The 22770-nt window shown below is 35.2% G+C and overlaps 1 protein-coding gene across 4 annotated transcripts in view; it reads right to left on the reverse strand.

Moving 5' to 3' along the window:
• The window catches only part of DPH6 (diphthamine biosynthesis 6), a 200524-nt gene that overhangs the window by 22986 nt on the left and 154768 nt on the right, over positions 1–22770 (reverse strand). For 3 of the 4 annotated variants that reach the window (XM_033063508.2, XM_033063511.1, XM_033063509.2), the window contains one exon: positions 19202–19607. In XM_033063508.2, coding sequence (XP_032919399.1) covers positions 19202–19607 — 406 coding nt within the window. Of the gene's footprint in view, positions 1–19201; positions 19608–22770 lie in introns of those variants that run through there. The other variant, XM_033063512.2, reaches the window with a different exon arrangement.

Genomic DNA, 22770 nt, shown 5'->3' on the forward strand with positions numbered 1-22770 from the left:
TGCAGAAGGAGAGTAGGCTTGAGAAAATATTTGGCTAGAATTCAGGAGACAAAAGTTCAATTTCTGTCACAGGCTTACTGAGAAAACGTGAATAAGTCATTACTTCCTTCTCTTGTCTCCAGGTTTCTTCTCAGTAAAATTCAGGTGATGAAACTAAACTCCTTTCTAAGGTCTCCTGAGATCAAAATATAAAAAGTACTACAGCTAGGAATATTTTTTATTTTTCATCACTAAAACTCCGCTGTTTACAAAATTCCAACAAAACCTCTGAAGGCACAAGACGAAAAACAAAACTGGTAATTTTAAAACCTTCTGTTTCTTAGTGTGAATATGTAAGAATGAGAAAATAGCTTTTAGGTTGGTAATAGTTTAATATATTAAAAGCATTTGTATGTAAATACATGACTATGAAAGAAACAACAGAGGAATAAAATTGAAAATCTACAATACCATAAGTCGGAAGAGTGGAATCATTGATTCCAGGTAATTCTTTGCTACAGTAAGCTGCATATTCCCCTGGAAATGACACTAAAGCTGGTGAATTTAATGAATTTTCAACAAGTTCTGCATGGACAGAACACTGAGAATGTTGACAGTCTTTTTTTTAATTGCTAACAGTCTGAACTTACTCCAGTAGTTATAATTTTTCAGTCCACAGCCTGCAGAATGGCTGTGAACTATCTGGCCTTTCATTTGAGTTTCAATCTTGCAATGAAATTTGTGTGAAAGGTTCCTGGGGGCTACAAATTCTATCCACTTCAACAGAAGGTCATGATTATGCTTTTAGGGACAATAAAACGTTTTAGCAAATTTTAGACAAATTCTATTTCTTTCCTGTTCAATACTTGACTTTTTAGGAGTTTTATCTAACATAAACTCTGTGATCCATAAAGAAGACAAGCAACAACAATCACAGTCAAACAGCTTTAAGTCAACCTAGTGAACTAGTCAACTCCAGTTCACAACTGCAGGATGAAGCTTGGGGATGATCAAGAAAATCACCTCAAACACCAGATTAAAACACCCGTAGGAGCTTTAAGATCATGAAACATGATTAATGAAGTTAATGCAATTAATTCCAAACATACAGAATTGTTTAGCCTTTAGGAGGAGATAAAAGATTCATATCTGGTCAAGGGTTATTTATCAAATGAGCTAACATGGAATTGTCACTTTGCAAATTTAACACAACTAGTGAAACCAACAAGTATTGCTGCAGGAACACCAGCAGTTGTTTTACAAAGTACTTCTTAAGAATTATAGAGTTTCTGTGAGTCTGTTTTTTTGTGATGATGAACATTTGGCAGAATAGTTGTTCCCCGACAAGTGTATCAAGAGCTCTAGTGTTGAATTTGATAATTCAAGATGCAAAAGGTACTTGTCCCCAGTTTCCTGTATGGCAATTTAAATTGCAGCTATATAAAAATCAAGTACAGTTGTTTAGCTACTGTATGATTTACCTTTTGCAAGAAAAATTATGCATCTCCCATTTACCTCCCAGTTTCCTGTGAGGTAACGAATGGCAGAATAGATGAGATGTGGTCTGTGAAGTACAGTATCAGTAGTATAAAGGTAAAATTTGCTTTCTCTGTCTTGGTATGGTCTCACCAACTGGTACATTGAAAAATGAGTTTCGAGACCCCTGAGCAGCTATTGCCATGCTGTTCGCCTTTATGAATAGACAGAACACTTCCAATGCAGCACTCTGAAAACTAAGAAGAAGCCAAGATGAGTTTGCAGAGTTGCAATCACATGCAAATAACATTTTGGATGAAAAGAGAAGTATAACATTTTTTAGATATACTTCATAATACTAGAAACTTAAAATGGGTCTCTAAAAACACTGAGCCTGAATTCTAGCATAGAAGAAAATACCTGAAATTTCTAAAACATCAGGAAGAAAGTGACTGCAGGCTGCTTAGGCAAATTATGAAAACATGAAAAACCTAGAAATGTTAAGTAGTTCAGCATGACAAAGTTAAAAACAATAAGCTAAATATAACCACAAAGGGCTTGTATTTATTTACAAAAAGCCATAGTTAAAACAGTATGAAGAAAGTCTGTACTTCAAAATATCTTCTCTACTCTAAGATGCTATTAGGATCAGCTGACTGACAAGGGGAAACTTTTTTTAGAAAAGACAAGAGAGCAAGATGATATTCATGTGCATGTACAAATACATATATATATATATGAATAAATAAGTTTTTAAACTGTAAGACAGTTCCTACCCTTTCACGTCTAGTCTAATATTCCAAACTGGGATAAATAAAACTGATTCATATAATGATAATGACATGGAATATTATATAATAATTTTGTCATAATTTAAAATACCAGACTTCATGTATTTTTTCCAGGTGAGTTTTTAAAAATTAAATTTCTATCAGTAATTACAAGTAAAGTGCTTTAAATAATACTTAAGCTTTAGTAATAGCTATATTTTAAAGTTGCACATTTTAGATCTGTAAATGTTATTTTACTGTAGTGTCATAATGAACCTAAAAGTAGAAGAGAAACTTTATATTATAAAAACCAGATTATTGACTGTGAAGAATTTGCCGTAGGTTATCTTAGGCTTTTAAAAGGAAGAAAATTATATAGTCTAAATCAAGTTTCTCCCAAGCATCTACTCTTATCTATCTACCTAGAGGCATACTCTATCTCCGCATGAAGCCAGGCAATTGAACATCAGCATTCACTAAATTTAAAAAAGAATGTATCATACAGACATAAGCAGCACAGAAATCCCCCCACTATGTGTTTAAACAAGAAAATGAGAATATTTTATGTACATTACTGTGGCATGGAAGCTGATAATTTTGATAATCATCAATTGCCCAAAATACTTTAATTACACAGAATATATATATATAAAAATTCTATATGTATATTTCTATACATAAATTGTGGTTGTGTGGAAAATGACAAAAAATTATATTTAATTTTATTTTTTGATCCTCACTTCTGATTTAATGTAGTTATCACAGTCCTCTGATTAGTTAATACTTAGTTCTTCAGGCCTGATAAAATTTGTTAAAGGATTTTTATTGTTTCCCAGACTTTTTATGGGACCACCATTAACAAGATAATTTAAAACGTGAGCTTCAGTTCAGAAAAGCAGATAAACATTTATATGAATAGATTAGGTATGTGCATATGTATTAAACTGGTGCACATTTGCTAGTGCAATTTTCTATAACACATTAATTTCTATACCTTAAAAATAAACACTGTTTCAAAGGAGTTAATTTATATGTTTCATGCACGCATACATAAAGCATTTATAATGCTGTATATGTTTACTGTCGTAGTTTGCCTGTTCTTTTAAAGCTTTTTTCCTGTTGATGCCAGTATAATCTAATAAAGGGTAACATGGTATTTCCTACAGCTCCCAAATACCTTCTTAAGTGTTCAGTTTCCTTTTTTATTCTGAAAGGCTTTCTGAAAAGCATGCAATAATAATTCATGGCTGTTTTGTGTCCTAGAGAAATAATTCTGGTTTACATTACAAACCACATTAATTTAGAGTGTTTTTCAGCACCTAAAGCATAAGTATTCCTAATCATACCATCTTGCTGTTCTTAATTGATAACATGTGGTTTCGTATAGGAACTGTACAAGTAATAACATTATTTCTCAGTTGATTTTATATAAAGTAAAAGTGTAAGTAATCACTGCTATGGGCCAAATTTGTGTACCATGAAGGCAATGTACAGAGGCTTCTTCATGTTCTGTTTTCAAACTAAAAGCTGATGCATCACCAAGAACCCAGGAAAAAATATTGCATTTCTTTCCTCTTCCTTCTCCTATTTTGCTAAATTTTAAAATGCATGTTGTGATATCAGGGAATCAACGTGAAAGAGGGTATTCTGTGCAGGACAAAGCCCTGAATAAACATACACCAAACTCAGCATAGGACAGCTTTTATAAAGACAGAACACCATCTGTAAAGTATGAATAAAGGAAAGTTGATTTGAATTCATGAAATGTTCTTGGTGCTTAAACATAACATAGGAGGCCACAAGTTTTCTACGGAATCTCTTGATCTTGCACAAACATGTATTGAGGTCATGGACAAACTGCTTGAGGTCAGTGACAGAGGGGACAATAATCTAAGCCTACTCAGTCAATGACAGTGTGCATTTCATACGGCACTGAGATGTTCCCTTTACCTGAAAAAAAATCCAACCAACCCTTTATTACAAATTAAAAATGAAGCAACAGTGCTCTGTAATGAGAGATGACACTGTTTTTATAGTATCTCAATAAATCAAAGTCAGATTTCTGACTTTATCATGCAAGCTCTGGAAGCACTGGTCCATCATGATCACTGACTTGAATAATTCAGAAGAAAGTTCCACTTTGCTTAGGAATCCTGATACCAACACAAAGCTCAACTTCTCTTCTGAATCAAACCTGTGCTGCTCTGGCCACTGACTCTACCTCTGCCTTAAATGGAGTCCAGCTGTCTCCATGCAACTTCCAATGGCACTAAAGAGCACTCAGCACTTCTCAGAGGACAGACACATCAGTACTTCACAGTATCAGGAACCTAAAAATAATTTTTAAAATTTTCCAATCTCTCAATTCCTTTTGTTAATACAAAACCTGTTCTTTTTTCAAACATTGGCAACAACCAACAGGGTGGATGCATTGGATTGCCCGTGCCCTGTGTGGACTGTGTGTGGTCTATCAAGTTTCTTTTGTTTCCATGCCACTATTTTCCTTCTGCACTGGGGACAAAGAAATGTATCAGTGGTTCCTGATTTAATAAATAACAGCCAGTAGAATCTAAGCTGTGCATTTCTGTACACATGTTTTTGCTTGCTACTTCTGGCTAACAACCATATTTTCAGCACCGAATAATAAGTTTTTAAAACAGAAGTTTTGGCTTTATAATCCTGCTTGCTATACTCTGGTTTGTGTCAGTTGCATCTCCTTTTTCTGGATCAAGAAACTATAGAGTGCTGCCTCTAGAGTTTTGGCTCACTGTGGCTGTCTTCAAGTTTTACTCTTGCATTTTATGACTCAAGGCTGAGACATGATTTTTGTGGTCCATAATAGGAAAGAATAGAAGTTAACAGAAAGGACAAAACCAGGAGACCAAAACAGAAAAGTATAAAGGATCAAGCAAGTGGAGTACTTCCAGATGAAGCCTCACATTTTCTGTTATCCCTATTGAAAATGAAGTACTAAATTGTACCTTTGAACTGGGTCAACTGTGCTCAAGTTTTTTTCCCAGTGATGTTAATAACAAAATTTCTGTTAATTTCAAAAAGTTCAGATTTCATTCCACCTAAACCCAAAAGAACAGTAGCTAATGACATTTTACTTGATTTTCGTAGCTCAGATTCTTAGTATTTGCTGAAAACAAGCTTGAGCTTGTTTTATCTGTCTTGACAAATTACACATCAGAACAAGGACCATCCCTTGGAAACTGCAGTCTCTCACTAGAATTATTCTGGTGTAAATGGGCTAAGGTCTTGCCTCTAATTCCATGGTTTCTTCTGGCTGCTGTGTGATGCTTTTCCATCAGCTCTTGGGCATGTTTCCTTTGTAAACCAGAATAGTAAACCAATCTTCCTATGTTTGGGCAATCCTGTGTAAGTTTTAGTATCTTGCAAAAAATGTACTGTTTGCTTTTTCTCCTAAATGACAGCATAGGAGACATGACTGGATATTTTTCAATGATTGAAATAATCAACTGAGTTTCCCAGCAAGCACAGAGCTAAAAATATGCCATCTCTTAGAGCAGGTCTATTATAGTATGACATGAATGCACCTTGGAACCGATAAAGTCTCGTTATTATAATTGACTGTGAATGAGTATGCTTTAAGTGATCAGAACTCCTGAAAAGCTTTTCAGCCTCTCTGCAGTATATTCACAAAAGGTGAAATGTAAAACCCATGAAAAAATGCAAAAGGATATTATAAGCAATGTGCTTAACTCCTGCCTTACACCAAAGTGTCCCTTTCAATCCATACTTGCCAAAGACATTTTCTGAGATGCATGCTGTGCTAAACTTATTACAGAACAAACAATAATTTCTGCGACAAGGAAGTATTATGTAGCATGGTTTTTATCAAAATGAAATTTTAACATGCTTTACAAGTTTGCAAAACTCCTGCATAAAGTATTCTGACCAAGTTAAGCCAAAAATGACAAGCAATGCTTTTAATGAAAGCACTGTTAAACAGCTGAGATTTCTGTTTTCAAATTTTTAAAGGATCAAAAGTCTAGATGCTTTGCATGCTATCACAGATAAAAACAATCACAAGAAGAGAAAATAATAAGGAAACTAGAATTAAAAAGTCCTCATCTAAAGATAGAAATCCTTATTATTTCTGTTGCTATTATAGTTTGAGTGACCCAAATACTTGACTAAATCACAGCAGGTAAGTTATGCTACATGATATAATACAAAAGAATTCAAAGCACATTCTAAGTAGTTAATGCACAGAAAAAAAAGAGCTATCAGCTAAATTAGAATATATTTATCTGTAAATAACTGTAGAAAATGCCTTAGGCTGACTTCTATTTGTTCTTTTCATAAAAGCTTGGAAATGACAATATCTCTGGACTATTTAAAAATGATGAAGTTATGGCCATAAGAAGAGCAATCTCAAACAGATTTGATCTCAGGTTCCTTTTTGGAGCAAGACATGCACTTCAAACTATTCTTATTCTTCTTTAGGTCTCAACTGTTCTTACCATTGTACTGCCTCTAAAGAGAAGCTCATTTTGAGAGGTGCTGAGCATCTGTAACTTAAGCCAGGAACTTAATGAAAATAAAACCCTATAATTCTGCTATCCTGTGTGAAGTTACAAAGTCAATTCTTCAGCACCACAAACAGGAACTTGTTTGTACATCTCAAAGAAATTTACATCATAGCATCAGTAAACGGATGGGATATAGCTGTGATTTATTTAAAAGAGGTGACATACTCTTATTTTTCTTACACCTAATTTCACCCAGTTATCTGGAATACTAACTCCTACATTCCTGGGAGAATGATTAAAACAAGCCAGGACTCTGTGAGTGCTAGAAACGACAGCTTCCAAATACGTTCTTTTTTTCTTCCAGCAATATTACTATTAAGTGAAGGGAATAAACTTTGATTTTCAAAGGTCCTAATAAGCAAAAGTTTTGAACAAAGTTTTGAAGTTTGCTAGGGGTTTTATAGTTTAAAATTTTGTATTGTAGTTTATTTTAGAATTATTTTAGAAAACCTACTAAACTCCAGTCAAATTAGTATCTAGCCCCCATATCAAATGATATAACCAATATGCTTAACAAAGTTTTTTCCTATAGAAGATATGACATTGCCAATGATGTACACTGAACTTCATAATAGGATTCCTCATACTCAGATGTCTCAGTCATTATCAAATGAATTAAGACTCTGGAAGCATGCTGGCTTTTGACTCTCATATGAAATACTTTAGCTATATAACAGCCCAATGTTCATCCTAATTCTGAACTTGCGTGAGGTCTGTTAAGATAAAAGAGATGGAAAAAAGAAAGCACAAATGTGCAAACTATAGAGAAATGAGTTAAAAAGAACCCCCCCGAAAACCAAAGAGTCCAGACACTTCTAAAGAAACATTTCTCTTTCAAAAATATGGTCAGATAGGAAAAACCTGCTTGCTGGTTTCAGTAATTACTATTCAATTAGGTAGTGGGAGCAATCTTTTGTAAGAGTATTAATGACAGACAGAAAGAAATAGTTTTATTATTTTTGAATCTGCAGTTAAATGCCACTGGTTTTGATTAATTCATTGCAATTTAATAATAATTTACAGTAACAGAATAATTTTGGGAAGCACAGACTAACTTTGGGGGGTAAGGTTCTCTGAAAACCATACAGCCCAATCTCCCTGGTAATCAGAGCAAGAGTAACTTTACACATTTAACCTGAGGGCCTTGTGCTGTCAGGTTTTCAGGATCTCGAAGGCAGAACTGTCTGTCACAGCCTGTGGGTTTCACTCTTGTGGAGAAAAATTCAATCCTTGTGTCCAACTGGAATATCTCCTGCTGCAACTCATAACAGTTGCTCCTTATTCTGGTGTAGTTCATCTATGAAAAAACCCTTTACTTCTCTGCAATGTCTGTTAAGGTAAGGGAAGACAGCAATTTCCTTCATCCATAGGTAGAACCTTCTTCCCTAGGTGGGACTAAGCCAGTTCCTTCAGTCCTTTTCCCTCTGCTCTATGTGCAGGTCACATGACCATTTACTTTAGTGGCTCTTCCTTGGACTTTCTTCAGTTTGGTGATCTCCTTCTGTGATTATCCTATCCCAGTATTTCACGTGTCCCAGCTGACATCCCTCCATCTACTGGACACACTCTTGCTATTCAGGAAGCAATGCAAAAAAAGAAGAAATGTTCGAGTTTGCTACAATGGAAGAAAATACCTTTTCCCAATGTTGATACTTCAAACTTAACAGTGCAAGTAGAAGAGACCTGACAAAAGGGTACTGTATTATAAATGCACTTTTAGTATCAACGAATTGGAGCTACTAATTGAGCTTTAACCCAGCTGATATGATGCATTACTTGTAAAGGCTGAGCAAAGTCCAAAGCAAGTTAAAAAAAAGTGGATTTTCCACTGCTTGTTTTAAGAAGGATTGAAACTACTCAGTAATACATAATAACTTTATGCTGTTTTAAATCTAAATTTATTAGAAATTTAAGAAGAAATAAGCTGTTGGGAGTACAACTGCATATATTATGCCAATTCTAATTGCATGAAGTGTGACAATGGCAAAATACTTTCTTTTGATGGTTAGTTACAGCTGTGTTCTTGGGTGAAGATGGCAAAAACAAGAAAACAACCTTCCTTTCCTTTTTTTCATAGTGAAATGGAATCATTATACTACAGAAGTCAAATGAAACCCCAAGCTAAATTTGTGGACAGTAAAGTGGCTGAACAAAATTGCAGACCTTTTATGGATTCTAAGCATAGTTTTAATATATTTTCTTCTACCTCAGAGTATAACTTTGAAAGGATTTTCAAAAACAAAGAGACTGTCCTTTATAAATGCATGCGGAAAGTGTTTTAGATATAAATATGATTTCTGACACTTTTAAAATTTAGACAATAATTATGAAGCAGTACCCTTCAGATCATTTTCCAGTCATAACTTTTCACAGAATTTTAAAGAAAAAAAAAAAAAATGCAGATCCACTTTTAACAGACTTGTAAAAAAGAAAAAAAGAAACCAAGAAACAAAACACAAGGATGAAAGCATATGTGTCTTTTCATATAGCTTGCATAAAAAAACCCAAGAGAAGGTAAGCTATTGAGTAGTAACAATGAAATCAGTGAGCTGAGTATTGAGGATGCTAAGTTTGGCTGAACAGTCCAACTTTGGGTATGCACCAGAGGCAGTAAACACAGGAGTTTTTTTGGCTCTAACCATCTCTGCAGAGTACAAACAGGCCTTGCTTTATTACTCTGCCTTCTGTCTTCAGGATGCCTCTCCATGTTGAAAGGAAACATGTCAGACTATGGAGAAGGGCCAAGGGCAGGGGAAACAACTGGACAATGGAGTATAAAGGCATCTCATCACTTTTCACTCTGATCAATAAATAATCCTTGTGTCCATGCTGTGTCTGGACTTCAGGAAAGTAGCTTAGTTGGCTTCCATAACCCATAAGGACAAACAACAACATCCAGGCTACTAAATCAAACTCTGCCTGCAGCGCCATCTTCTCATACTGTTAAGTTTCTGTCTGCATTTGGGGTTTGAATCACTATATTATTTCAATTTCTTTTTTAGCTTCACAACTTTCTAAACAATTATTCCATGCCGTTGGATAACAAAAAAATCATGTCTGTCTCCAAACAAATGGCCAAACTTTTTGGAGAACCACAGAGGCTGCTCAGATGCAATGCTGACAGACTCCTGACAGGTGTATTTGATACCAGATATATTGAACAGATATATCTGCACAAAGAAGAGAAGATTCCACATCTTACTGCTTGCAGAACAGAGGATTTCAACAGGGCTGACACTGGGACATTCTACAAAAGGGCTTTAAGGGACTACCCATTTAAATATTATACTTGTTAGAATCCTTAAAAGTTAGGTTTTCAGCAGCTGTTTATCTCAAGGAAAAGTCCAGACAAGGAAAGCCCAGCTTGTGTTACGACAGTCAAGGCATCTGACAAAACCTGATAAGAACTCTCAGTGGTGTCCACAGCAGACAAAAGGCAAGATCTTAACAGAAATAAATAAACTTTGAGATACTGGAGAAGGAAGAAGTAGAGGAGATATTGGAGAAGAAGTAGAAAACTTTCAAATTAGATTTATGGATGGTTTTGGCTATCAGTCAGTGCTAGTTCTGAAACCTCACCTATGCTTTTTCTATCCAAGAGTTACAAAAATTACTGTTCTGAGCAGAACTAATACTTCTCAGTGCAGAGTTTATGTGACAGAATGACTAACAATGGTCAGCCAGTCAACTGGTTGAAAATGTTACTCTGTGCACAGTTCTTCCTTGCAAAATTCACTATTTTCTTTCACAGATCTATTTTTTTAGGTTAGATAGACAAAAAGCAAATGACAAGCATTTTGGTGCTAGAGATGAAGAAATGCAGATAACAAGCTAGTCCTGCTACAGGTCCATCTACTGCAGTATTCTGTTTCAAGCAATGGTCCTAAATAAAAATCCAGAACAAATAGTAACACAGGATGCAGCTATGATATTATGCCCAGTTCATTTTAAGCCTACATTTGCTTTAAGCTCAGTGGAATTCCTATGTCAGATGCAATTTCACTCATCCAAACATCATCATAGTTTTTTGGTTTTTTTATTCAGTTGGAAATAAAAAAAAAATATTACAGAGATGGATCTACACAAATAATTCAAAGTTCTTTAGAAATCAAAGTTCTTTAAATGCTTCTAGATTTGGAATCATAGAATTGGTACCAAAATGTTGGCATGTTGAAACAGTCTGAGAAAACTTCCTATGCAATTGTAAACTGTAATCTGTGATGTATCCTTAAAACGTATTTGTTACAAATGGTTTCTAGATAGTTAGGTCATGTATTCCTCACATATTAAACATCAGATGATACAAATTTGGCAATGGTTGCATGGCTGATGTCATGTTTTTATAGCTGTTCTCTGTCAACAAAACACTAAACAGTTTCTCAAAATTAGCTTTATTGTTGCAGTAAGGTGTTTGTACTTTATGCATTTTATGCACTTTTATACAGTTTTACAGACATTTATGCATTATGGAAAGACCAGGTACACTAAGACTTGTCTAGAAGATACCATTTTTCTAGAAGGGTATTAATTTGTTCTGATTCCTTGTAGAGCTAATTATCAAATTACCCCTTCTGTCTCATTACAGAATAGCCTGAGTTCTCATTCCATGTTTATTGAGCTAACATATTAACTACTACTGAGCAGCAAAGTCACTGCCTGGATCACTGGTGTCCAGCATCTTCCAAACTGCATACATGAAAACAGCAAATCTGTTTTCAACATGTTAGATCACTTTGTAAATTCTTCTTTATGACCTATGATTTTTTAAAACAAAAGGTCTGTTTTCTGACAGGTCCGTTCTGTCCTACAGGTCACCTGTAGGAAAGATGTAAATCTTCAAAAGGAAAATTAAAGTCTATACAAATAATTCATTTAGTGAATGAATTATTTTAGAAAGGCTACTGAACCCTGGTCAAATTAGTCAGGAACACTATGAAATAATGTCAAAACACAGATGGATAGAGTAACCTATAAATTTATCTTAGATGTTAGTGGCAGAAATTCTGAAAGACACATGAAGTTGTACACCATACCTTTAAAAAAGCCTTACCAATACAGCACTAGGGTTCTGTATCAAGAATTTAAGGAGATATTCTTAATCAATCTTGGGTCAAAGAATTAAAGAATTTGTTTCCATTTAAAGCTTTAGGCAAGTTTTTTTATGTACAACTGTGCAATCCATAACCTTTAGAAGTCACAAGAAGTTTACTCTGAATAAGAGTGAGTTCTGGCTCTGGTCCCTAGCCTTGGAACTGAGGGGCAGAATTTTTCTCAATCTGCTATCTGTGTACTTAAAAATTAAATTTCCCATCATAAAAGACAGAAGACTTAAGGCAGGATCTAATATACTTTAAGCTGCCTCACAGGCATAAACCATTTCTCCATCCAAATTCAGTCGAGAGACAACATTACTATTAAAACAATTGCCCGTGTCTCGGACAACAAACAAAAAAATCCTTTTCCATAGTTTCATATGAGATATTCTGCTACAAAAATGCATACATTGACTTGCAGCATGTACAATACCAGCATAACCTTGAAAAAAATAGAAAAAGTTTAAAATTTCTCCATTTTAACAGTCACTTAATAAATCAGTTCCTTTGACTGGATAGTTTGGGTAGCAACAGCAAGATTGTCACTCCTGTGGCTCAAGACCAATTTTAGTTACTTTTATCCTTTTAAAATGTCATTTAGTAGACATAGTTTCAAACATACCCATGAATCACTATTTTCTAATTCCATCTGTATATTATCAGCTGATTAATTTCCCAAAGTACAGTAATTTCACGATTATAAGCTGCACCATTTTGACTAAAATTTTGGTCCGAACCCGAAGTGTGGCTTACAATCAGGTGTGGTTTATATATGGACAAAGAACAAAAAGTTGCTGTTCTAGTTTGGAGGACAGGTGTCTGCTGAGAAAGGCAGGAACTTCTCGTTGAAATGGAGAATGTAAACCACCTCCCTCCAAATTATTATAATTTTGAAATCAAGGGGCTTTCAGGCAAAGATATGGGAATTAGGAATAACAGTTCTTTACTAGGGAAATTAAAATAGAAATACAGTACTACAAAGAAACAAACCCCAAACCCTGACAAAGTCAGAGTACAACCTGACACCCTGTCAGGCAGGGTGTTGGCAGCAGTCCCATTAAATGGTGGCTGCATCCTCCTGCAGTGACAGATGTGATTCAGTTGGAGCAGTGCTCCTGTAGAAGGTGCAGTTTCCCTCCAGAGGTCCAGTGGTGATGTGGAGAAATCCAGTTTTCCTCTGGAGTCCAGTGGAGAAAGGGGCTCCCTTAGTGTCCCAAAACCTCTGTTTTTATCTTGCTAAGAAATGTTGGGCTCTTCCCCCCCGCTGGAGCAACTTCCAATGGGATGCAGTAATTTTATCAGTCCCACAGTGGGACTCAATGGCCATTAGCAGAAAATGACTGGCTGGAGGAAGGATGGGTTGTGAAAAGATAAAGAACAATGCCCTGCCTGGATTTCAATGGATGGTCCATTAGTAGAATATCCGCTGTTGAGATAAGGATCACTGCCCCCCCCCTCAACAGATGGTGATAGAATAGATACCTTTTATCACACTCTGTATTGTAATCTGCGGCTTATAATCAGGGTTTATGTATGGACAAAGAATGAAAAGTTGCTGGCACCTGGAAGTGCGGCTTATACTCAGTGTGGCTTATAATCATGAAATTACTGTAGTGATACAACTTTTTTTTTTAATTTTTTTTTGCTACTTGAGCTATTATACCTGGAAATTATATTTTCTTAACAGGAAACACAAGAAATTAAAATTGAATTTTTCCTCTTTTAGGTTCACAGTTCTTCTCACATTTTCCATTGAGAATAAATTAAAAGAATTCAGTAACCAAGCTTAAGTTTTACATTCTATTTTGGACAGCAATCATGATATATAAAAATATTTTTGCTCAGCCAAATTATATATGTCAGTCACAAGAAATGCTTCATTTTAGCTAGTGCCTGCAAAACATGAGCTAGTGACTGTAATTTGATTTTTAAAGGACTTTTTTACCTGTTTCATTGTTACTCAGTAAAGAGCTCTTAATGACTGTTTAGTTTCTACTCATGTGAGTAGTTGTCCACAACTGCTGAGTAAATACCAATTACTTGAGAATGCGTAGACCTACATACAAATGTGTGAAGGTTAAGATTCCAGTTGTCCCGGTGGGGAATTTTTTCCCATTGTATAATGGTATATTCATCAGGAAAGTTAAGTTGAAATAAACTTCCAGTGTGAATTCAAAGTACATTGGTAAAAAAACATCTTAAACTTCAGGGAACACAGACATTCATTATTGTAAAAATGCATTTTGGTATCTTCAATTAATCTTCTTCCTCCTCTATCAGATTTACACTATATAATGCATTCTTTCTGTACTGGAAACTCTGTGTTTTGGAAAATACCTGCAAAATTTGTTGACCGTGTCATGTTTTATGAAATAGAGGACTTTAAATCTTACTAGATGGAAAATCCTTAGTTTCAAAGCTGCATGCTATACATGTGTCAGGGTGTTGCTCTGTCATTGCAAGGACTCTAAATGAGTGCCTAACCACCAGGGCTTCTCTTGCAACAGAAGAAAAAAGTCCCATTGCAAGTAAGATTTTTTTACAGTTGAACTGAATTATACTCAGCCCATATTAAATTCTAAAAAAACCTATATGGTATCATTTAAACTTGATAAACTCACAAGTACTAAGGGCCTTTTAGACCTAGACATGTACAGAGCAGATCCACTTTAAACACTATTTATATATTCATTTCAATGTTCCTACCAGATGGTCTATTTCTGTTTTCTTTTATTTTTTTTTGTATTTCTTCTTTAGTATTAAAACGGCATTGTGTAATATGGTGTCTGGTGAATGCAGACCTTCTCTATTCCCAAATAAATATTCAAAAATATTTTGCATACATCCTGTGAACAAGGCTTGTTAAATCATAATGTGATGACTTATAAACATTCATCATTCCTATACGGAAGTATAATCTAGTCAACTGCATGGTATAGCAAATCATCCTGACACGTTTATATTAATGCACATTTGAATGAGAATAAGAAAGAAATAGTCAAATTTATGTTAAAGACTTCTAATGGCTTAACAGCATCTTACTAAGTATATATGTCAGCTTAATCTAATCCTCCTACTTCTAATACGTTCTGTGGTCTCAGCACGGCGCCAATAATGCTTTTGCATGTTATTAGGGATTGCCTCTGAGAAGTTCATCATCAGTACTACAGTTTGTTCAATAAAACTTCACATCTGGTCTTAGGATGACAGAAAGCTATCTGTCTCCAATTTGCATTACAAACCTTTAGCTTCTTTTGACATCCGTAACACCGGCTGTAATAATTTCCAATAACCTGTTACAATATGCCAAGTAGATATATTCCTGGTTCTCATCTTACTCTGTCAGGTAACAACACATTTTAATATTTATTTGGACAATTTTAAATAAATGACAAGTTCTTTATACCAAAAACCCCCATAGTATCTAATCAGAGGCTCACTTGAGTAGGGCTCCTTTCACTCCAATGATTTTAAGTTCTAATCAGAAAAATGCTACTTTTATTTATTTTCTGTGCTTTTGCTAGAGGAGACAATACATTGCAATTCAAGATCTTACAAGAGTTATTGAAGACTATTTACTAACCTTATGACATGATGGAAGTCCTCTTGAAATCCACTAACCTGGAACAACTATCTCCTCAACCATCTTTTTCTTGATTTCCAAGCATCATAATTTCTACCTTTTCTATTGCAGATACATCTTATGCGTTTCACATTAAAAATATTTGAAGAAAAGTGTCTGTTATTCCCTGCTACATTACTAATACTATTTTTCTTCAGCAGAAAATGTATCTGCTGGCAGATGAAGACCCAAAAGGACAGATCTACTTGTGGGATTAACAATGTCTAACCCAAGTCAGAGATCAAACGTGTCACTAATGGATCCTCATAAAGATGGTTAGCAACCTCTACTACCTGAGCTGCATTAATAAATGGCAATTGAACAATTGGTCTCTCGATATAATTTGCTTTCTGGCATCCACATCAAGGAAGCAAATTTTTTTAAAAGTCTGTGTATTAGGCCTGCAAATTTACAAATGAAGATCAGTACTCTTCTATTTTATCTGCTGTCCCAGTAAAATGGTATTCTGTGTTTGAAAGGCAGTAGCATAAGTAAATTCTGCCACCCACCTAACCTACCCTGCAAGAGAAAGTAACCTTTAGAGTTAGTAGAAATCACCACTGGGTGATTTTGAGTATATGTCCAGATACTCCAAATATCTCAGGACAAATCTACAGAGAAAGGTATGAGCAAGTTTTGGCCTTGCTCAGAGCCGACACAACCACTGCCACTGTGGAAACCAGTACTGCTCCCTCTTGGGATCTGCACCATTCAGATACATGCATTCTAGAGTAGGACAGGCTCAAGAGGAAAACAGGAATAAACTGGAAGGAGCTATTGAAGGAACAGGAATAAATTGAAGAAGCTGGATGGGAAAATGGAAGGAGCTATTGTTATCAGAACTTAATCTCTTAGTACCTTGATCTGGTCTCAGAGAAAGGTTAAAGTATCTTGGGATTCAAAAGAAAGACCTGGTACCGTCTCTGGTATATTAAAACTGGGATATACACTAAAGGACATATACAGTTGCAGTAGTTCTGCCTGTTCAAAATTAAAGACTGTCAATAATAACAGGGAAGATAAAACACAGAATATGTCATCTTGCTTATAGACACTGTCAATGGGATACTGAAATTAATGGGAACAAACTGGACACCTCACACAACACTTTTTAAACTGAGAGTTAATATATAAGGGAGTATACTTTAAATTTTGAGAAGTAGAATTATACTGCTAGTGCAAAAGACAGTCAGGGCCATAGTTCACTAATATGCTGCATCTTTTTGAAAGCTGATGATGCTTCACTGGAGACTGCATGTCTTACAAAGCTCCAAGAACACATATTACCAGTACACTTGAATATGTTTTGTGTCTTAACAATACATTAATAATTAGACTTCTAAATTTTGAACCACGAAAAGTGTGTGGATGTATATATATAAATATATATATAAATAGTCTTCTCTCAGATAGAAATTATCAGCAAGACACACTTCAGCAATAACCACTTTAATTTGAGAAATTATTTTTGAATATATATCACACATTCTCCCATTCCATGAACTTTCTAGAAATTTTACCAAAGAAGAATTTTTTTAAAAATTCTTCATCAGTGAATTAGTGCTCCTTGTAAACTTAATGTATTCTATATATTCTACAGATTTGCAAGCATGTATATCTTACAAGCGGGGATAATGATAAAATTGGTATAATGACAGGAATTATTATGACAGTGCAGAGAGCTGAACACAAGAAAGAATATATGACAATCACACAAGTCTTTCTATGTCTATGCTATTGGTAGTATAAAATGAATGGAACCAAATCAAATTTTATGTGTGCAATTAATACATTATATTGAGAAATATATTTTATAAAGCAAACTAAATTTGTTTGTAAGTAATTATTCTATGGCCTGACAACTATCAGAAAGAAAGCAGGCGAAACAGTAATGTTAATCCCATGCCAGAAACATGTTTTATCAGGTTTCCTTTTAGCTCTCAAACAAGATGTAGTAAAAACAACAACATTCTGTCAGACTATATGTTCATTCCTTGCTTCCTGGATTAAATATGCTTATTCTATGCCACATTTTTATAGCTTTCAATTCCTGTACTTTAAATCTATTAAACAATGTCAAGTTGAATTTTCTTCAAAAACTGCTGCAGGTTAAGAAAAAAAATAGGACAGTAGAATATTTGAGGACTAACATTTATGTCAGCTAATTAATATGGATCAGTTGTGGTCTGGAAGGATTTTTTAAAGTGCATGCATGTTTGAGATAAATATAGACTAGGATCTGATTTTGTTTCTTTTTGAATTGATAACAAAGTTCTTCCTGATTTCAATACAAGTATGGTGTACCAGTTTTGTAGATCTGACATAAAGCTTTTGTGCTCTTGCATAATGTTAGCTGTCCCAAATAGAGCACAGTCCAAAATGCAGATCTACAACATAAGAAATAAATTGCAGTTATAATATTACATTTATTGCTCTGTATTTTCTTTACTTGCTAAGGGAGTGAGATTCTGAAAAAATAAACATTGGGGGAAAACACAAAAAATTTTTCTGGATAGCAAGTTCTAGTAAGTTAGAAATCAGGCCATATTCCAAACCAGACATCTATTCCAGAAGATACAACACCATTTCCTTATTTTAAAACATTAATATTTCATTATTTATTCTCTAAAGAGTTCCTGCTAGAAGATAAAAACTGGTTATTTGAACATGGTTCTAGACTGTGACAAAAAGAGGCTACCAAATGCACAACTGTTCAAACGCTTTTAAGCAAAAGATTCATTCTCCCTACACTGAATTCTAAGGTGGCCAGACTTCTCTTGCATGGAATCACAGCGTAACTCAGATTACAGCAAGATCATATAATCCAACCTCCTACTCAAAATCAGATGTGAGATTAGAACAAAGTTTATCCAGGCCTTTATCCTGTCTGGACTTCAGGAAGTCCAAGAACAGTCTTTCAATATGAGAAACTTGCCTGGTAACCAGAAAAAGAACAAATGTATCTTAATTGTAGAACTGTAGAATTATTTCTGTTGGAAAAGGCTTCCAAGATCATTGAGTCCAGCTGTAAATCTAACACTGCCAGGTCTACCACTAAATCATGTCCCTAAGCACCAAGTCTGCACCACATCTTTCAAATACCTCCAGGGGTGGTTACTCCAGGGGCAGGGCAGCCTGTTCCAATGCTTGATAATCCTTTTGGTGAAGAAATTATTCCTAATATTCAAACTCAACTTCCCTTTGTGCATCTTGAGGCTTTCCTCTTGTTCTGTCACTTGTTTCCTGGGAGAAGAGTTCAGCCCCCGCCTGGCCACAACCTCCTTCCAGGCAGTTGTAGAGACCAGTACGGTCTCCTCTGAGCCTCTTTTTCTCCTGGTTGAAAACCCCCAGTTCCCTCAGCCTACTCTCACATAATTTGCTCCCTAGACCCTTCACTAGCTCTGCTGTTCTTCTCTGGACATGCTCCAGCACTTAAATGTCTTTTTTGCAGTGAGGGGCCCAATACTGAACACATGACTCAAGGTGTGGCCTCACCAGTGCTGAGTACAGGGGGACAATCATGTCGTGGTCCTGCTGGTCACCCTACTGCTGATACAGACAAGGATGCCACTGGCCTTCTTGGCCACCTAGCCTTGAAACACTCCTCTAAATTTTTTTTTCCCAGTGAAACCTAATGGAGTAATAAACAAGAAGTACCTTATGCTTAGTACTATACCTGGCTACTGTTATGGTAAGTCTTACCTTTTTGTAGTGTTTCAGCATCAAAGACATACTCCTTGAAGAAAGCTCTACAGGACAAAGGACTGGCACTGCAGTCTTCTGAAAGTTTGTCAACAGCTTGTTTAAATATAGCAACTAAGTCATGAAGAGGTCCATCTAAATCAAGGTGAGAAGTGGATGATGAAATCAAGCTCAGGCGTAGGGAGACTGATGCACAAGATGCAGAACTAGACTCCACAGATTCACACTCAATTTGGAAGCCCTCTGACAACATCTTCTTTGCAAAATGCTTTCTCTGGAGTGGGTCATCAACTACTGCAACAACATGCCATTCAATGGCAGCATCTCTGGGAAGGTGAGATACTACAACCACAGCAAGCAACCCATATACTGCAGTTTCATCATGATACATCTCTGAATCTTCAACCTAGAAGATAAAGAAAATATTCATATTACAGAGTTGTAGACATTGATGTTGCTCATATTCAGTGAAAATAGTAAAAAAGTATATGCAGTATACAGTATACAGAAACTGCTTTTCCCCTCAACTTTCCTTACTGGAAAGTTGTCTTGAGCAATTAGGAATTGATCAGACAATATCTCCTCATTTTTGCAATCTCAAACCACTACTATGCCTGTACCATTAAAAAAAGTGCTGATAATAAATTGTTTTGCAGTCATTCTGCAATCAAAATAAGTCTTTTTGCATATGGTAACTTTTGTTTGTACCAAAGATTTTTGAAGAATAAATGAATTGTAGGAACCACCAAAACTACAGAAATGAGTCAGTAAATTACATAAGTTTTATTTTAAAAGTTGGAGTACTAAAGATTCAGTTCAAATACAGCAAAAATATAGTTGAGAGTTCTAAACAGCAGAATTATCCTGACCAAATGCTCTTAGAAGATAGAACGTGTTTTTTAAATAGCACAGTTCATTGAGAACATGTATTTAAATTGTTTTCACGTCAACCAGCATGTATAATTAGCTAACTTGGTCAGCTACATCTGAGTAACTGAGTTCCTTTCCTTTTGATGGTTTTAAATAGCTTTTGAATATCTAAGCAGTTGAAATGCTTTTTTTGACCAGTTGATTACTTTTTTCCTTACTTTTCCCTCAATCTTTATGAAGAGACAGTATATAAGGAATTTTTAATATTAGTGACTGACACTATCTTCTGTACACTGATAACTTTTTTTATATACAGTTTGCTTACATTCCAGTATACACTGCTAATATTGTCCATTGCCTGATCTCTGAAAGGAAAAATAATAACAAGGCAAACCAGTCATTTTGCTTGAAGTCGATAAGGCCACATAACTTGCAGTACCGTACCTTCAATTCACAAGCTCAATTTTCAGCCACTTGCTCTCAACTTTGCAAGGAAGAAATAATGACACGTTCCAGGCACTTTATTTCAAAATTCACTCACAAAGTTATTGACAAGAATTTTTGCACAGAATATCTTTGATGCTTGACCCTTGTGAGCTGTTTACATGAAAAAATGCACTTACTTCTATATTAACGATAGCGGAGTGTAATTCTATCCCAAACATGTAGCAATTGCTTTAGCATTTCTGGTTTTGATGTGGTAACAGAAATAGGGACAATTTGTCTCAAATTGCAATCACTTCAGTCATAATAAAATCTCACTGAGTACTGTTTGCTTTCAGTACTTTCATTAGGCTGGCCAGGGCTGTTATTAAGGTAGCTACACATAAATGTTATATTAGCACTTAAAAGGAGCACAGTATTCTCCTCTAGGAGATGAATTCTAACCTTGTCAATATAATTCTGCTCTGAGTGCTGTAAAACAATTTGAAAAGATGAAATACTGGAGCTTTGCACTGAGAAAAAAAAAGTCATGCTCATTCAGGCTTAAAGGCCATTTTGCTGGCCCAAGGTGCTGAGGTACTGGTTAGAAAAAAACAGTCTAGAGAAGCTCTCTCAGGTCACATCAAGCACTATGACAAACTTTTCTACTTCCCTGTACTTGTCTTAGGTTGTTAAATCAATTACTCGCTATTTCTGCTTCCCTTCAGCTGCCATTTAGAATATGAAGAACTACATGAAAATTAAGGCCAGGAGAAAGTACAGTTCCAAATTTAACAAATGAGAATCATTCTGTGTGAAAGGCTACTCATGGTGCACCTGTATGGTACCATAACACTCATAACCTTTATCTTTAGAGTTTGCACAAAGCACAAATGATAGAGCTACTGGGGACTAATAATCTTTCATCAGTGGTACAGAATCTAATATGTATACTTCTAACAAAACAAAATACTTCTCTTCTGACTTATTTTCAAGAAATCACATTTGTGTTATACTTGGATGCCGCATTTATGAGTTACTTCTCAGAAATTTACAATTTTCTTAAAGAACTGAATATCTTTATGATAACCTTTCTAGTTAATGAGGATGAATACATAAGGTCTGCTAAGAAATTATATGATGCTAAAACAGTGTAGTAAGTATTAAGAGTGAAAATGAAGAGGAATTATTTTATTGGTTAAATTGTTTATACAATTGATTCTGCACTCATCAATGAGATTCATCACTTCTGGCAGACAGCTGTGATACTATGAATAAAAACATCTTTTGGAGTTCTTGCCCAAGCATACTGTTGTAGACAGTTCTATAAAGGAGCACAGGTTTTGGTCTAGTCTTTCTTCTACAGCTTCAGAGTCCTGATCAGAAAAAAAATTAGTTCAATGAGCACATAGTTTGGGTTATAATTTTTGAAAAAGAATTCTCAAATTATTCTTGTGAAGCTCTAAAATTCTTGTTGAGAGACAAGAAATCTGTTGGGGCAAACATTGCTGAAAGCAGGGATTCCTTAAAAGAAATTTTACAAATATTTAAAAATCTAATTAATCTGTAGGTGTAGTTGTCATCTAAAGATATTTGCCCTTTAAATCTCTTTTTCTAGCTATCAGTTTCCAAATGATTTTCATTTCATGGGAAAAGAATGTTGAAGTTTCTAATTCCCACTTGTTAGCCTTTCCATTGGATTTATTCCTTTCACGGAACAAATACTACAACGTAGCTCTGCACTAAGAGAAGTTTGAATGTAACAGGGGAAAACAAGGAGATCTAAAGGTTCAATGGCTGACTGCTGAGATTATATGGAGAAAAATGCTATGTATGTGCTATACTTTTACATGATCTGATTTAAAGAGGGCTGGAGAAGGACATCAGGTAACATCACTTCCACATGAAGGAGACACCCTCTGAAAATAAATGGTCCTATAACAATGACTTTTCGGGAATGGATGTAAACTGGATCATCTTAGAGACCACACTATGACAGAATTCTAATTCTGTCATGCTAAGAAATTGTAGATCCCAAAACTTTGGACAATGATTTGATAAGACAAGTGATTCAGCTCTAACTGAATCTCACATTAGACTTGTCCTCAAAAACACGTTTCATAATATCTTCCCTGTGCCAACAGGATCATCTGTTACTTAATTTATCAAAGATGTAAAAGATTGAGATCCAGAAAGTTTGAAAAAGAAAGCCAAAAGGCAGGTTTTCCTAAATACATGCATTGTATCTATATCATTCCACATATGCATTGTATCTA

The sequence above is a fragment of the Catharus ustulatus genome, chromosome 6, assembly GCF_009819885.2.
Source record: "Catharus ustulatus isolate bCatUst1 chromosome 6, bCatUst1.pri.v2, whole genome shotgun sequence".
NCBI classification, from domain to species: Eukaryota; Metazoa; Chordata; class Aves; order Passeriformes; family Turdidae; genus Catharus; species Catharus ustulatus.